Raw genomic sequence first — 18,392 nt, 5'->3', positions numbered from 1 at the left:
GGGGAATTTTGATTAGAGGGCATTTGATCCTTTGCCTCTCAAGGTTTTCCCAGGCCAAATGTGGACTGTAAGTAAGTAGTTAAGTTAATCTGTTCACACTTCTTACTGTTTAAACCATTTCGATCCAAATAAATCTTATATTTAATAAAATAATAACGTAAAATTTATATACAATATATATAGTCATTAGGATATCTCAATTATGACATTGTTTTAACTACATCCTTTATCTATTTTATTCCAGTTACCACTCTTTAAAATAAAAATAAAAAACTCAGATAAAATATAAATGTGGACCACACAAAAGTTTAAAATAAACACAATTTAAAGACCCTCTCCCATTTCATCACTATTATAAAAAATGGGGACACTCTCTAGATGGTTCTTACTAATTTTTCTAAAAATTAAATAAATAAAAACAAACTCAGTGACATCTTCAATATTATGAGTGGTTCTTGTCATAATTTTTTTAAACAATAATTATATATTTTAAATAATTTTTAGTTTTTAAATTTTTAAACAAAATAAAAAGTTTTCTTTAATAAGTAATTAATTTTTATTTAATTAATTGAGAGTAACAAAATAGATATAATTAAAATTCTCAATAAACAATATTTAATTTGTTGAGTTCATTTTAAGAATAAACTCATTTTAGCTCATAAACCATAAGGGTTTAAGCAGAATAAATCGAATCAATTAATGAAACGGTATCGAAATTTTTTTTATCAAATATTTTGAATGACAGTCGATTTGATCATTCGAAATAGTAAGAAACTCATACCATCCTCCTTATGAAATATCAAATTAAGGAACTCGTTATTAAAAATAACTAAAATATGAAAAATAACTTTAGAACCGTTTCTACTTAAAAGGAGCCGAAGACGAAGAATGAATGTCTTTTCAGTTTTATTTTATTTTTAGAAAAAAAAAAATTAGAAGAGAAAAAGAAAGTAAAATAAAATAATATATATAATAGTTTTATTTAATACCTGTCATCTCCATGAAAGAAAAGTGAAGACTTAAGTTGTTGAAAGCGCGAATATGAGAAAATAAAGATTTATCGTAAAGGAACAAACTACAAAACCTGCAATTGTTTTTGATTAAAAATTTCTGGGTTTGACTCTTCAACGCGTCTTCCGACCTCCATTGTTAATCTTTGTATAGCTTTATCTGCAACTCACATGATCAAGTAATCTTTCTCTAATATGCTGAGCTGAAAACCCAATCGGCAGCAATTCTTCTTCTCTTCCCTCCCTCTCTCTAGCTAATAAATTGATGACCTACTTCCACCATTAGTGATTATTGCTTTCCACATGGTGGTGAATTCAACATTCAACAATTTGTGATCCAGATATCTTCTTCTTCAGGTATGTTTACTATTATTCATTTTTATGTTGAAGAATACCTGGGAATTGATCATGGGACCTAGAATCTTGCTTTCTCCCAATTTAAAATCGAACCCATATAAGAAAAGCCAAGCTAACTCTCATATTTGATCATCAAACCACATCAAATCATCATAGGATCATATAGCCCATATCTTTACTTTCACAATATCAATCAAAGAGATTTTTTTTTAATCCTTTAACTTGTGTGTCAGATTGTTAGTATATACAGCTTGATTGACAGAATATGCTGCTCAGTTTTCTTTCCTCTTTATTGATTTTTTTGAGAAAAGGAATTCCTTTTTATTAATGATTTTGAAACCCATTTACAACACTTTTATTACACAGAATTATTCAATTCATCATTCCTTGCTTAGTAACCAGTTCTAAAATGTTGAAAGCTTATTCCCTTCAAACTTCCATTCTCTTGAATTTTTCTGCAAATCTCATGTATAAATTGTTGCAAAAGTGCATTTATATAAATTTGAATTGAAACTTTAACCTTTGGTTTTTCATTCCCTTGATTTCTCTTGTGAATCGGCAACTCAACATTAAATGCTCAATAGACATAGAGGGTATTTTGTATCTTGAATTGTCATAAAACTTATCCCTTGTTCTGAGTTTAACAAAAAATTCCAGGCACGTTATGAACTACTTAACCTATTCTCTCTCGCTTCTCATCATTTCCCATGCCCTTGAAGTTGAGAAAGAATTGTCCCTTTCTGTGTTCCATTCCCATTGTCACATTGTGCTGATTAGTTTTCTTTGTATGAACTTTAGTATGATATTTGAGGATAGTAGCCTATAACATATATCAACATAGAGATTTAGGATTTTTAGAAAATATGCTGTTTAGTTTTCTTTGTATGAACTTTGGTATGATATTTGAGGATAGTAGCATGTAACGTACCACCCTAATGATTTAGGATTTTTAGAAAAAAATGATAGATGTGAAGAGAATTGCATTAGTCCTACTATTGAAAGCTACTAACCCAGTAAACTTACTCAACTAATTACTATATTATTACTAATACAAGTAATTTAGATGCTAGCCTTATACTATTGTTTTTGGTGTGGGTTTCAGATGGAAATCCAGGCTTCTACATACACACTGGATGAGGCACTTTCTATTATTGGGTTTGGGAAATTCCAGGGATATGCACTAGCTTATGCTGGACTTGGGTCAATAGCAGAAGCCATGGAAATAATGCTTCTTTCCTTCATAGGAACTGCAGTAGCATCTGACTGGAATCTCTCTTCAGATCAAGAGAGTATGATAACTAGCATTGTGTTTTCTGGCATGCTAATAGGAGCTTATTCATGGGGTGTTGTATCAGACAACTATGGGAGAAAGTATGCTTCCTTCTTTTTATTTTTTTGACCAAAATTAGTTTCTTAGGCACACATGTTCTTGATTTTTTTTGGTCTAATCTGCATTATGTACTCAATCATGATGAGATCTCCATAACTCTTTTCTATACTGCTAATGATAAATCTTGAAATTAATGATGATGAGTTTTGTTGGTTTAATCTGCTCTATAGGAAGGCTTTTCTTGGACTTTGTACTGTTACTGCTGTGGCTGGATTATTAAGTTCTTTCTCTCAAGATTATGTTAGCTTAGTAATTGCACGTTGGCTCGTTGGTATTGGATTGGGTGGAGGACATCTATTCTCCACATGGTTTCTTGAATTTGTTCCTACGCCAAACAGAGGCACTTGGATGGTTATCTTTTCAACTTTTTGGACGGTTGGAACCATCCTTGAGTCTGGTCTTGCATGGGTATGTCTATTTTGTTAATGTCTTTCTATATAAATGCATCAGTACATATATCTTAAAAAATAGAATTTGTTTTTTCTTTCTGGTGCAGATTATCATGCCTAGATTAGGGTGGAGAGTGCTACTTGCATTGTCTTCAATTCCAGCTTTCACTTTGCTTGCTTTATACAGTCTAACTCCCGAAACTCCAAGGTTCTTGATTATGAAAGGTAGAATAGATGAAGCACATGCCATTTTAGAAAAGATAGCACACTTGAACCAAACTATACTCCCATCTGGTCAGTTGGTTCCTGATCATATAGAAGATTCTTCTTTATCAGAAGATACCCATTTACTCACCACCAGAAAGAAAACCGACCCCGGTTTCATAAAACACTTGTCCCTGAATTCTGTTCTCATCTCACCCAAGTTCATCAGAACAACCATTTTACTGTGGTTCGTTTACTTTGGAAATACATTTACTTACTACGGCGTTGTACTTTTAACCACCGAGCTTAGCAGTGGGCAGAATCGATGTACTGGCATGGATCGTTTGCATTCCAGACCTAAAATGGACACTAGCCTCTACTTTGATGTATTTGTGTCTAGTTTGGCCGAGTTTCCAGGGCTGGTGATTTCAGCTATAATTCTCGATAGAGTTGGAAGGAAGCATTCTATGGCAATTATGCTCACAGTTGGTTTATTCTTGCTTCTCCCATTGGCATGGCAACAAAGCCAGAATCTAACCATGACTTTGTTATTTTGCGCGAGAATGTTTGTTTCAGCTACTTTCACCGTCGCTTGCATATATACTCCCGAGGTATTTTTCTTAAGAGAAAAAACCCGTTACACCATTTTTATTAATGAATGATAACAGATAAAAAAAAATTGTGTGTGTTTATGATGTTTAGGTGTATCCGACAAATGTGAGATCGACGGGGGTTGGTGTGGCAACTGCAATTGGAAGAGTAGGGGGAATGATATGTCCTCTTGTGGCGATTACGTTAGTAAGTAATTGTCATCAAACAGCCGCGATATTTATGTTTGAAGCGGTAATAGTTCTTTTAGGAATTTGTGTTGTTCTTTTACCATTTGAAACCATGGGGAAGGAATTATCAGATATGTAACATGTAATGTAGGTGTGTTTTAAATGTCACTGAATTTGAAATGTATCATTATAATAAAGGTGATGGAATTATAATTTCATTCTATTTTGTTGTGTAGATTATTATGTAACTGTAATTTCTTTTGGGGTAAAAATAAAATTGAAAAGATTTACACAAGTCTCTGAGTTTAGGGTTTATTGGATAATTTCATCCACAGCGATACTAGTTTGTTGTATTTATTATTATATTTATAAATTAATAGTTATTTGTTATTTTATAATTCGATTAAACATGTGTTTTATTTTGTCAAAAATTATTTGTTAATCTTTTAGGTTCCTTTTATAAATTATTTGGTTTTTTCCATACAAATGATTTTTGGAGGGGTTGATTAGGCGTATAGTATTATGAAATAGACAAAAATATTGTTTAATGTTAAAAGAATAATTTATTTGAATAAATAATTTGGATTAGTGAAAAAAAGAGTGAAGCTAAAAGAATTAAAGAATTGGTTGAAGACTGTTAATTAGTTTTATTTCTTAAATCTGGAATTATGCCTTAAACTCTATATTGTCTCGATAAATTGTTATCAATTTTACGGTAAATAATTATTTTAATTTAAAATATTTTTAATGAGAATAAAAAATAAGATAGACTTCTTTCATCATAATATTTTTTTTTTTAAGTTCTTACATGTATTAGTTTAGAATTTAATGGGTTGGTTCATCGAATCTCCAATTACCTTTTGAAATCTGTTTTAGATATATAACCAAAATTTTTAATATCAAATTTATGATCTGATCAAGATTTAGAAAATTTATTAAGATATACTATGTTGTATGCTAACTGGTTTGGTATAAGTTTATCTTAAGAAAATTTTGGATTATTTAAAAAGAATTAATTAGTATTAATTTTAGAGATTGAGTTTTTTTAGTAAAAAAATTAAAATGTATTAATATATAAAATTAAAATATTATTAAAAGATATTTTGACAAAAAAAATTGAGTAATATTATTATGAGAAAATTAATCAAATAATATTTAATTTTTTATAAATAAATAAAAAATGTGATTGAAGTTGATTATTTAGTTTTTAGTATAAAAAATATGATTGAAGTTGATTATTTAGTATTTAAATTTCTTTATTACTTCTTACCTATCATTTTATTATTATTTTACTTTTACTTAATTTATTTTAGTTATATCTTTTATATTATTTTTTAAATACAAATTAGAACAAAAATACAAATTAATAATAAATTATTATAATGTTTTAAAATAATTGTAAATAATATAATAGAATAATTAAAGGTTGAACAAATAATTTGTTTTTTTGAATGGTTAATTATATTAAAAATGATAAATAATATTTAATCACAACGATAAAGTATGAGATATGAAATATAAATAATAATATAATACAATACAACTACGTTACCCAATGTTACTGACCTCGTATATTCTCGAGAATAATGATTATCTTTCCAACCAATTTTATCAGATTTTTGAAACGAATATCAGAAAGCGTCATACTAATACCATTATGAATGATATTCATTGTACGATTATGGTCATAATCATTGAAGATTTCACGTTTTATCTCAAATCATATAGTCCATTATAGAATAATTGAGATAATAACCAAAGTATATATGCATTTAGTATTAACCGCATCAATCCAAACTTCTCAACAACTATCTACAAACTCGGGTATCACCTAGTGAATCCTAGTATACTTCACAAAAAACTTTAGACACTAGTCATAATCGACAATGCAAAAATAAGTGATTTGTCAAATCAGTTTTCCCGTGACACATACGATGCTGACTTACCATAATACAATATTTTTTTGTGCACATGTCATCCATAAAAATTTCATCGTGAATAAAATTTTATCCAAATAACGAGATATTAGATGAAATCTTTGACTCTCTAACCAAAAAATATATGAAATTATCTTAACGAACAAATTATATGAATATCTCAAATAAAAACTATCAATATTTTTCCAATGCATATTATCTTGTTCAGACGGGAACACTTATTTGCGTCATACCAAAATTAAAACTCTATTATGTGAATAACTCTCTCTAATGTTTAATCTCTCATATATCTAATTCAGCTAGAGAAACCACTAGACCGAGAATCATACATGTTCTTAATTGTGACATTTATAGCAATGAAAGCAAATTCAAGATACGTTACAACTAAATTTCCGACAATATACCAAATGTCGTCCAAACAAATTAATCGAATATTTATCTCCCACAAAAAATTTGGATTACTCGCATTATGTTTTAACATTGAATAAATTACTCCAAATAATATACTCCCCTGGACAATTAAATAATTTGACAAATCAACTAGATCAATCTTAATCACTTACATTGGATCATATTATCACATCAATGTCTAAAACTATTCATCTCAGTTACAAACTTACTATACTATTTCAATACAAGAGTTTTATTAAAAAGAACAAAATTTTAAATATCTAAATATCCTTAATTTATAAAACATTTCACATCTCAACTAACTAGATAATAAAATAAATAGTTAAAATATTTCTATAAAAATTCACATTATTCCTTTTATTTTGACTGTCATACCCATAAAAGAGAATGAATAATAAATAAGTTATTTAAGTAAATTTAAATAAATTAGAGAAATATTATTGTTGGCTTAGAATAAATTAAGACGACTTAATATATATTTAATTTTTCAATTTGGAATACAAATTTGTACAATAACATCCTTAATTATCATTTTTTATAGATGAATTATGAATTAACTAATTGATGTTATGAGCTTCTTCATAATTTAATTGTCAAATTATATGATTAAATATTGTCATTATATTGAGTTTTTAATTGAATATTTTCAATTATATATATATATGTTCACTTACCTATTATTATTATCATCATGGTTAGGAACATTTCATTTTTATAACTATTACACGAATTTTACAAAAGTGTGTATAAAATTGAACATTCATATTATAATTTCAAACTTCAAAAATTCACCTATAACTCTTTAAATAATAACATGTCTTGTTAAATATTTCTCATACTAAATATATGTTGTTTCTTACAAATTAGTAAGTAGTATATTTTTTTATACAAGCATATTTAGAGTAAAAAAAAAGAGTGAGAAATTAAATATATATATATATATATATATATATATATATTTTGATAAAAACATTTTGCTTAACTATGAAAAAGTTATATAATTTTTCAAAATAATTTTGATCATTTTATTTTCTCAAATGTAATTTTGTTAGATTTTGAAAAGTAAGTTCCACTTTTAGTATGAGTGATAAAAAACTTTGTTACAAACTAGTTAATAAAAGTTATTTTTTCCTCAAAAGCACAAAAACAATATATTTCTATGATTTCAACAAAATAATTTTTGTAAGAGATCTTCTAGTTTAATATGATATTTTTAATTAGAATCAAATTTATATGATTTTCAACAAATAAAAAAGAAATCTTTTAATTTAATATAATATTTTTTTATCTAGAATCAATTTTCAATTCATTGTTTACCATATTAACTTAGGTGAGTAATTTATATTTTATTACTTATTATATTAAAATATTATTATTTTACTTTTTATTTAATTATTGTACAAAAATTCATAAAATAAAAAAGGATTCTCAAAATCCAAACAAAGGGTCTAATTGAATATTGACTTTATTACAATCAAAGTAAACGGGCTGAAGAGAGAGGGAGAGAGAGAGTAGGAGAGAGATTGGGAGAGAGATTTCAATGCTAAAGGTTGAAATGTTAGAAACCCTATAATACTGAAAAAGGAAAGCAAAATCAAATCAAAATCGATGGCGAAAATTCTATACATATCTATGTATAGCTTTACTTAACTCTTTTACTTCTACGCGTACTATCTTCTCTCTGTCAGCTTTCGCCGTTGCTTATGGAGAGATAAACCTATGTTTCCTTGTTCCTTTCTGATCAATATGAATTACCCAGATAGTATATAACAAACCCCCTTCAAATCATCGACCCGATAATCTCTCTTCTCTCTCGCGCCCGCTTCTTTTCTGCAGATTTGTTTTGATTTGATTTGATTTGGGTTAGTTCATGGAAGAGACAAGTAAACCAGGGGAAGATCGAATTGCATCAGCGGCGAGGTCGCTCTCATCATCCACTAACGGTGAGTCTACTCAACTTAACCCTTTTTTTTTCAAATTTATACACTATTGTACTATGAAACTGTAAAAAGTTCTTTAATTTAGATTGTGGGTACTTGAATTTCATGTCCAAGGAGCTTTATTTATATGCTAGGCTAATTTTCAACATCTTAGTTTTAGTTTTAGTCACCGAGACAGAAAATCTTTGGTTAGATCAACAAAGATTGATCCTTTAGGGTTTTCAATGTACATTGGACATTGGAAAGTTGTTTCAGATTAAAATAATGATGGAACACTTGGGGATTTTCTTCCCATTTCATGTCGATTAGGGTTGGAAGATGTGTTTCTTCTTTCTTGTTCTGAATTGTTTGTTTACTGTACAGTTTGGAGACCAGTGCCAGTGGTGGAGACTATGTTGCCAGAGCAGGTAAAAAAATTGTATCAATTTGATATTTTATAATGTTGTAGCTTTTAGGCTTGTTTAGGTTAAATTTTTTGATGAGTTTATTCATCTTTCATTATCCATTAGCCACTTTTGCCCCAAGATGAAAGGACTGTTTCAATGAACCCTTCCCCGGATGCAGTTGTCCCACCACCATCATTAGAACTCACTGGTCAGCATCAGTCATCCTACACGGGTGGAACCCAAGCCACTACTCTTCCTCAGGACCAAACATATTACTATGGAGGTCAGTGAACATTCTTGATTCTACTTGTCAGTTGGATTGTTACATGTAACATTGAAAGTAGAATGATGGATTAATATTAGTTAACCTTAGTTCAACCATCCTATTTGATCCATTAGTCATCAAGTGAGTCATGGAAGCAAGTAATATTCTGATATACTTGGAATTTATAATTGTAGCTAAACCTAGCTTCGAATTACAGAATTAGTACCTTGACGACAGTTGGAAGAATAAAAGAAAATATGAATTGGAGAAGAGAAGAGACTGCAACTGTAGCAATAGCCTACAATTGGAATGAGAATAGGACTAGAACATATAGGATCAGAAGTGAATCATAAGAGATGAGAATAGAGATAGAACCTCGAGAGCAAATCCGATCAATCTACAAAATGTCATAACTGGTTTCTTGCCTCTCTTCAGGCCTTTTAAAAGCTATACCGCTTCCAATTAGTTATTAACTGAATGAAGTATTGTTTATTGCTACCTCAGCTCTTAAGCTATGTCAGCTCATTACAGGGTTAGGTAACATATTCATTAGGTACTTTTAGGTACTTTTGTTATGATGGATTATAAAAAGTTGGAATTCACCTGCCTAGGGTAGCTCTAAGTGGTAATAATCTTGAACTTAAGATGTTTGATTCCCACTGAAAGCACGTTGATTGAAGTTGGGTTCATGACTGTGAGATGTTATATTAGCCTAGTACAGCGGAAAAACTCAGATCTGAGAAGAAAAAATACTTGACTGTTTCAGCACTCTATTATTTAATTTTTCTTTAAAAAAATATATTTGCTTTCTTCAGGTTATGAGAACAACACAGGTTGGGATCAATACTCATATGTCAATGCCAATGGCTTGCAAATTGTACCTCCAGTAAGTACATATCCACGACAACTTATTTTTTTCCGTACAGAATACAACTGAAATTGAGCAAACATATTATAACATCGTTTTTTTTTATAATTGACCAAACAGCCTATCTACAATGATAATTCATCGGTTCTCTTTCATTCTGGTTATGGTGTTGATACACCAGTTGCTTATGGTCAATTTTCACCATTGGCTAGTCCTATGTCTCCTATAATGTTTGACAGCCAAATATTCTCACCTCATCAAATCCCTGCATCTCATCCCTATTATCCACCTTCGGTTTCTCCTGGTGTGTCCCATGTTAATTCATCTTTCCCAGCTCCACAAACTGAGATGATGACAGCTGGTAATAATTTCCAGGAGGCTGTTCCTGAAAATTTTATTTGGGGACAAGGACCAGGTTACTTTATACAATATGGACATCCCAGTGGAGGTGGTATGTTTGGAGAACAGCAGTCAAATTCATTGAACTCCATAGACAAGCCCAATTATATGACTCCATTGACATCACCGGCTGGAGCTTATTCCCAGCCATTTGGAATACTTGGGCCATATGAGCATAATGTTGGACAGGTATGTTCTCTTTTGATCTAGTTCTACTAATTACTGACCTCTCCATCTATCTAGTTGGCTGTTGTAATATATTGGTGCTTGTTTAGTGTAGTTTTTTAATTTTTTTTGAAAAAACTTTGTTTGAAGAAAAAGTGGATTATTTGAGTTAAATGACTAAAATATCATTTGTATTTATTATTTTAAAATGTTACAAAAAATATGTTAGTATTTCAGTCGATGATGTGAAGGCGGTTTATTTGGATTGAATCTAAGGCCTTATTTGATATTGGGTTTGAATAACCAAGTGGTTATTTTGAAATAATATTGTTTGAAAATCAGGTTTTTGGGTAAAAAACATTAGAGATACAAATATATATTGGTTTTTTTTTAAAGCTAGGGTAATTTGAGTGATGATTTAAATGATGTGATTAATTGATTGTTGATTGGATAGTGAGTTATATGAAATTAATCTCAAATAACCCACATCAAACAAGCTCTTGGTCATTGTATTCCTCCAATTATGAACTGCTATTTTCCTACCATACTATACTACCAATGTAACCTGACCCATATATTTTGAGGAAGGGAATGGTAAAATCATTTGGATTTATTTCCCTTGGAAATGTCAACAAAAGCTAAAGGGTTAAATGTGTGGACACATGAATAGTAAGGGTAGTTTAGACTTTAGAGATTGTTGTGTTATAAATTGGGACAATCCTTGGGTTTAAAAGTGATCTTATAGAATGAGAGGGCGGAAATATATATTTTGTCTCCAATGACAGCCTACTAAACATTATTTCAATTGTTGTGTGTTTGCAGAGTCTTGTTTCATTATGAGACTATTTTGTTACAATCTGTGTCACAATCAGAATCTCTTGGGAAAATTGCCAAAATGAAATTGGAAGTGATTTTTTTGTCTGGTATTCTGAATCATGATCCTGATATTTCTTTAGATTATAAAGTAGTTTTTGGCTCATACATCTCTACTATATTTGTTATTGCTGTGGCTTCTGACTTACTATGTTATGGATCCTCAGGAACAAAGACCATATCATGGATATGGATGGTTAGGAAATTCTTCAGTACGACCATATCCACAAGGAAATTCTTATCAAAGCTCAAATTATGGTACTGCCATGTCTAATTGGTCTGCCAATAAACATGTTCGACAAATTCCTCATACAGGTGGTGTGCAACCAAAACAAACAATCTTCTCATCCCATGGCGTGGAAAATTTCCCTAACGATCACAATCGTGGGCCAAGGGCCTCAAAATTGAAAGGCAAAGGCACTATTGAAACGATCAGTTCCCTTTCTGCTGGTCTGGGTAAATCTGGTCCATCTACTTCTGGGCTTTACCCTGGTATTTACAATCTTCCTGATTTTGTCACCGAATATGACAATGCCAAGTTCTTCATCATTAAATCTTTCAGTGAAGATAACGTTCACAAAAGTGTGAAATACAGTATTTGGTCTAGCACCGCACTTGGGAACAGAAAACTCGATGCGGCTTATCGTGAGGCTAAAGAGATGAAGGATGACTGTCCTGTGTTCCTTCTGTTTTCGGTAATACTCATCTCTAAACTCCAATTAATAATGCTGAAGTTCGATTTTGCACAGTTTAATTTCTTATAAATCAGAGTTTGTTTGATAAAAAAAAAATGATTTTTTTGGGGTTCAATGACTCAAATATCCTTTGTATTTAGTACTTTGAAATAATAAAAAATGAAATAAGGGTACTTTATTATTTTGATAGATGATTTCAATGATTTGATTGATGATGGAATAAGGGGTTACTTGGATTAACCCTTCATCAAACAAGGCCAAAGTTCAATAGGAATGTTGGTTAGGATTTTTTTTATAAATATTATCTGATATTTTTGCTTATTTAGGTCAATGCAAGTGGACAGTTCTGTGGGGTGGCCGAGATGATCGGAACAGTTGATTTTGAGAATGATGCAGATTACTGGCAGCAGGATAGATGGAGTGGACAATTCCATGTCAAATGGCATATGATCAAGGATGTACCCAATACCCAGTTTCGACACATTCTAATCGAAAACAATGAAAACAAGCCAGTTACTCATAGCCGAGACTCTCAAGAGGTAAAAGAAAAAGAAAATTAATTTGTTTTCTTTTATGTAATATTAAAATAGTTTCGATTTTCCAGGTCAAGTTAGCCCAGGGCATTGAAATGTTGAAAATCTTCAAGAGCTATGAAGCAGAGACATCATTGTTGGATGATTTCAGTTATTACGACGAAAGAGAGAAAAACTCACAGGAGAGGAAGGCAAAGATGAAGGTAAATATAACCGAAACTGCAACAGGTACTACTACTATATTAGGCGATGAATCTATTGCTCAACTGAGCGAAAAGTTTGCTGGAGTGGTTGAATTAAGGGGGGAAGGCGATGATGTAGTTAAAAAAAGCGAATGAAGAAGAATAAGAAGTTTACAGCTATATGGTAAGTTTAAGGTGAGGATGTAGAATAAGTTTATATAATGTTCTGTGGTGGAAAGTTTGCGGTTTTTCCTGACAAATATGCGATTCTTTAGTTTGGGCGGTTTATTTAAAACACACCATATAAGGTGATTGGATAAAGAAAAGACCTTTGCTTTAATTCTATTGTAGGGTTAATCACCAATCCATTGTTTCTCATCTTACTTTGAAGAAGGAAATTATTCCGGGTTTTACATTTCGACGATGAATATCAGGGTTTTATTTATTTCTTTTTTTTTCAATTTGATATGAATTTTAGTGTATTTTCATAGTTTTATATGTTAAAACTGAAGCAGTGAAAGAAGGATATGTGAAAAGATTCTTTTTAAGATGGATATGTGAAAAGATGTTCTTTTTAAGATATGAGTTTATTTTGATTAAAACGATTTTAGGAAATTAAATATTACGAGTTTATTCTTTTAAACAAATTTGAATTTATTGACAATAATAATACATTTTTGCTTTTCAAAATTATCAATCAACAATATAGAGAATTTTATTTTATTTTTTATCATCATTAGTCCCGGTTGTTGAATTATTTTATTCCATTTAATTTGTCAAATGAGACATAATAATTCTTTAATAAAAATTTAAGACAATTTTTTGGTTGTATTCGGACTATATGTCTTAATCAATAATTATTATTGAAACCAATAAACTAAGTAAAAATTCCATCTCTCATTTATCATTGTCAATCTATGCCTCCTATTGTGACCACAATATGAAAATAATATATTTATTTGAAAATAATTCTTTATCAGAGTTTTGTTTAATATATTAAATATATCAAATTTAATTCTCTTTAAAAATAACTTAGTTTGAAAAAATAAACTTAAAAAAACATCATTATTGCAAAGCAAACACAGCAAATATGGTAGAGATCAGATACTTAGAATTGAAATAGACGTTTGTTGTTATAAATAATTATATAAAATATAAAATATAATAATAATAATAATAAATGAATAAGACCTCCCCCGAATGAATTGAGAGACGTTTAATAATAATAGATGAAAAAAACTAAAAATAATACACTACATTATTTTCCTTTTATTTTAAAATCTTTCACTTTAAGATTTATGTACTTATGTCTAGTTAGAATTGAATTATTTGAAATTAAAGTGATATTAAAATTATTTTTTCTTTTTCTTTTTCTATAACTTTGTTGGAAATAATGAATGAGTCATCATTGGGCTTGGGGAATATAAATATTTCCACCTTGGTTAATGTCTAAGTCAAACATGGGAAGTGGAGTAGTGGTTTGAGTAATGTAAAGATTTTCATAGGAAAGTGTAAAGGTTTCTTGTATATATTGTATATAAATAGGGCTCTCCCCCTCTCATGTAATCAACATAATAATATATAATATATTACAACTTTTTTCTACATGGTATCAGAGCAGGTACTTGTGTCCTGACTCTCTTTCAGCACTATCTTTACTTTTTCATATTCCCTTTTAGCACTGTTGTGCTGTTTAGTTTGAAATTTCAGAGTATTCTCTGCTTTTGTTAAACACGACAATGACCACTTTCGGAAGCAATTTTTTTGATGGGCACTCAACCGGGAGGATGACCTCGGTTCTTTTGAATGAAAAGAACTACATCACTTGGGCGCGGTCAACAACTATTTTTCTCAAAGGGAAGCTCAAATTTGGCCATATTTCTGTGACATCAACGCAACCAACCATATCAGAGAAATCCACTGAGGAAGATCAAAAAAGGGCCGAGGAATGGGAAGCCCATGACTATCAAATCATGAGTTGGCTTCTAAATTCCATGGAGCCGAGAATTTCCGAATTTTTCTTGGGCAAAAATTCGGCAAAAGAAATTTGGGATTCCGTCAAGAAAAGATATGGAAATACTCAAAATTATGCTCACATATATCAACTGAAATCTGAAATTCAGTCCCTCAAAAAGGGATCGAAGTCGGTTACCGAAATTGTTGGTGAGTTAACCAGAAGACGAGAAGAACTCATGATGTACTTACCTCGTACCAACGATGAGAATATCTTGCAAGAGCGAGATGAACAAGAAGGGATATACCAGTTGCTTGCCTCCCTCGATCCGAGTTGGGACGCCATCCGTGCTCAAATCCTCATGACGTCTACTCTTCCAGATTTCGATGATGTTGTCTCAAGGCTACAACAAGAGGAGACACGGAGAAGCACCATGGGAGGTGAAGGGCAAACAACAGGTGAAAATCAAGCATTTTTTGGTCACAAATCCCAAAATTTTCAACGAACCAGCAATCTCTTCTGTAATCATTGTAAGAAACAGGGTCATGCTAAGGAGTTTTGCTTCAAACTCTATCCTCATCTTCGTGCGGCAAAGAAGAATGGCGAAGAAAAAGGTAGAAATTTTAATGGGATAAACCCGAAAGGATTTCTCGCTCAAAACAATGGAGGAGAAAGCAATGATCAAATGGGCTGGAATACTAGGCCAACTACTGGACAACACAACTTTAACATATCAGCAGGGTCAAACAATCAAACAGATTTCAATAATCTTTTTGATCAGTTTACCAAATTCATGCAAACACAAGAGGCTCGGTCCACATCCAAAGTGGACCCAGGTATTTTTTCAAAATATTTTACATATTTTTGCAAAAATCCTAATTATTGGGTAGTTGATTCAGGAGCCTCAGATCATATGACTGGAAATAAAAATAATTTTTTGGATTTTTCCATTAAAAATTCACAACAAAGTGTTAAAACAGCTAATGATTCAAATATGCCTATCTTAGGAACTGGGTCTATCAGAGTATTTTCAAAAAATGTGGATAATATTCTTTATGTTCCACAATTATCTCCTAACTTATTATCTGTTAGCAAAATAACTAAAGATCTTAAATGTCTTGTTATTTTTTCTAATGAATGTGTTGTGTTTCAGGACAAGTTGACAGGAATGAAGATTGGTGAAGGACAACTTGTCAACGATATTTATATTATTGATCTTTCTAGATATGCTTTCAATTCATACACTAATTTTGAGCAAGATTTATGGCATCAAAGGCTAGGACATCCTTCTAATAAAGTTGTAAAACATCTTTTTCGAATAGATAATTTTTGTTCAAATTGTGATATTTGTCAATTTTCAAAACAAACCAAACTTCCTTTTCCCATCTACAAATAAAACCAAATCTCCTCTCGAATTGATACATTCAGATGTATGGGGTCCTGCACCTATCGATTCGTATAATAATTTTAGATATTATGTTAGCTTCATCGATGATTTCTCACGAACAACTTGGATTTATCTTTTAACTTCAAAGGTAGAAGTGTATGAAAAAATTTTGGAATTTAATTCATTTGCAGAAAATCATTTTAATGCCACAATTAAAAACTTTCGATCTGATAATGGTACTGAATACATTAACTCAAAATTTTCAAACTTCTTTAAATCAAAGGGCATTGTTCATCAAAAAACTTGTCCTCATACACCTGCCCAAAATGGAGTTGCTGAACGAAAAAATAGACACCTTCTTGAGGTAACCCGAGCTTTACTTTTCCAGTCTAATGTCCCTAAGAGATTTTGGTCTGATGCCCTTCTCGCTGCGGTTCACCTTATAAACAGAATTCCTACCTCTGTATTGAATGGAAAAGCTCCACTCAATGTCTTAAATAACAAAGAAATCTCTTACGAACATTTGCGTGTTTTCGGTTGCACATGCTTTGTTCACACTAGTCGCACCGATAAACTTAGTACAACTTCCATTAAAGCTTTGTTTCTTGGATATTCAACGACTCAGAAAGGGTACAAATGTTATGATTTTGAAACTAATAAAATTTACATATCTAGAAATGTTATATTTAGAGAGCATGAGCCATTTTTCAAAGAAAAAATTAATGATTATGATTCTTTTAACGATTTTATCCCTACTCTTAACCCTTTTACAGATGTAACTACAGGAAATGAAGCATTAAGGTCATGCTCATGCTCAGGGGGAGATGAGGTACCAAGGACCAAAGATAACATGGAATCCGATGTCATCTCAGGGGGAGAATTAGAGAGTTCAACCTATTCAAGAGAAAATCAGGAGTCACATGGTTTGGAAAATCCATCAGAACAAGAAAGACAACCTATTTTAGAAGAAGTTCGTGAAAACCTATCAGGATATGAGGGTGTAAGGAGATCTGTGCGTCCTAGCCGACCACCTGCAAAACTTGATGACTATATTTCTTATAAGGTATCCTACCCTATTCAACAATTTTTATCTTATGAAAAAATTTCTCCAACACATTTTAATTTTTTAACTTGTTTAGACAACATTGAGCCTAAAAATTTTCAAGAAGCTATTTCTAATCCTCTATGGCAACAAGCTATGTGTGAGGAACTAGAAGCACTTGAAAAAAATCATACTTGGGATATTATTGTTCCTCCTATAGGAAAAAGACCTGTCGGCTGTAAATGGGTATATAAAATAAAATATGATAATAATGGTAAAATAGATAGATACAAGGCACGTCTTGTAGCAAAGGGATATACTCAAACATATGGTATAGATTATGAGGAAACATTTGCCCCCGTAGCCAAAATGAACACGGTTAGAATTCTTTTATCGATTTCCACTAATAAAAATTGGAATATTTTTCAAATGGATGTAAAAAATGCTTTTCTCCAGGGTGATTTAGAGGAGGAAGTGTATATGGATCTTCCCCAGGTTACAAAGACAACTTGAGTTCTAAACTTGTTTGTAAACTTAATAAAGCTATATATGGATTAAAACAATCTCCTCGTGCTTGGTATGCTAAATTAAGTAATGCCCTTCTTCAAAATGGATTCACAAAAAGTACGGCAGATTCCTCCCTATTTTTTAAAAATTTCTCTCTTTTTGTTCTTATATATGTTGATGATATTATAATTACTGGGAACAATGACGAAGAAATAAATAAAGTTAAAAAGTATTTACAAAAAACTTTTGATATCAAAGACTTAGGTATTCTTAAATATTTTCTTGGAGTAGAGATAGCCCATTCACAAAAAGGGTTATTCTTGTCTCAAAGAAAATATACTTTAGATTTATTAAATGAAACAGGGAAGTTGGGATTAAAGCCAACTTATACTCCAATGGACACCACTACTAAACTTAATTCTGAAGATGGTGAGTTGTTAGTGGATATTGGCAGGTATCAAAGGTTAGTTGGCAAACTTATATATTTAACCGTCACTAGACCAGATATTACTTTTTCTGTTAGTGCAGTGAGCCAGTTTATGCATGCTCCACGAACAAGTCATCTAAAAACAGTCGAAAGAATACTTCGATATCTCAAGGCTACTCCGGGGCAAGGAATCTGGCTTAAAAGAAATCAGTGCTTAAACATCATTGGATACTCGGATGCAGACTGGGCAGGAAGTTCTGATAGAAAATCAACCACTGGATTCTGTACATTT

The 18,392-nt window shown here is 31.1% G+C and overlaps 2 protein-coding genes across 3 annotated transcripts; both read left to right on the top strand.

Moving 5' to 3' along the window:
• Positions 1-43: 43 nt before the first annotated feature.
• Positions 44-4,352, top strand: LOC124929107 (organic cation/carnitine transporter 7-like). 2 transcript variants are annotated; one of them, XM_047469379.1, is made up of 5 exons: positions 44-67; positions 2,470-2,738; positions 2,928-3,165; positions 3,254-3,961; positions 4,053-4,352. In XM_047469379.1, exons 1-5 carry the CDS (start codon positions 59-61, stop codon positions 4,266-4,268), a joined length of 1,440 nt encoding a protein of 479 aa, XP_047325335.1. In that variant the 5' UTR covers positions 44-58; the 3' UTR covers positions 4,269-4,352. The 2 variants fall into 2 exon arrangements, with proteins under 2 accessions (XP_047325335.1, XP_047325336.1); XM_047469380.1 differs by lacking the exon at positions 44-67 and adding an exon at positions 1,042-1,367.
• A 3,613-nt stretch (positions 4,353-7,965) lies between these two features.
• On the top strand, positions 7,966-13,202 carry LOC124930794 (YTH domain-containing protein ECT1-like). The gene is made up of 8 exons (XM_047471150.1): positions 7,966-8,420; positions 8,781-8,824; positions 8,927-9,086; positions 9,884-9,954; positions 10,057-10,524; positions 11,541-12,068; positions 12,395-12,607; positions 12,673-13,202. The coding sequence occupies exons 1-8, from the start codon at positions 8,348-8,350 to the stop codon at positions 12,937-12,939; spliced, it is 1,824 nt and encodes a 607-aa protein (XP_047327106.1). The 5' UTR covers positions 7,966-8,347; the 3' UTR covers positions 12,940-13,202.
• Positions 13,203-18,392: the final 5,190 nt, after the last annotated feature.

This window comes from Impatiens glandulifera, chromosome 3 (genome assembly GCF_907164915.1).
Source record: "Impatiens glandulifera chromosome 3, dImpGla2.1, whole genome shotgun sequence".
Lineage (NCBI taxonomy): Eukaryota > Viridiplantae > Streptophyta > Magnoliopsida > Ericales > Balsaminaceae > Impatiens > Impatiens glandulifera.
The sequence above is the reverse complement of the archived record's forward strand: the minus strand, read 5'-3'. Positions and strand labels throughout refer to the sequence as shown.

Coding starts and splice junctions, on each gene's coding strand:
- LOC124929107 (XM_047469379.1), top strand. Junction 3,166..3,253: donor TTGAGTCTGGTCTTGCATGG/GTATGTCTATTT, acceptor TTTCTGGTGCAG/ATTATCATGCCTAGATTAGG. Junction 3,962..4,052: donor CTTGCATATATACTCCCGAG/GTATTTTTCTTA, acceptor TATGATGTTTAG/GTGTATCCGACAAATGTGAG.
- LOC124930794 (XM_047471150.1), top strand. CDS start 8,348: ATGGAAGAGACAAGTAAACCAGGGGAAGATCGAATTGCATCAGCGGCG. Junction 8,421..8,780: donor GCTCTCATCATCCACTAACG/GTGAGTCTACTC, acceptor TTTACTGTACAG/TTTGGAGACCAGTGCCAGTG. Junction 12,069..12,394: donor CTGTGTTCCTTCTGTTTTCG/GTAATACTCATC, acceptor TTGCTTATTTAG/GTCAATGCAAGTGGACAGTT.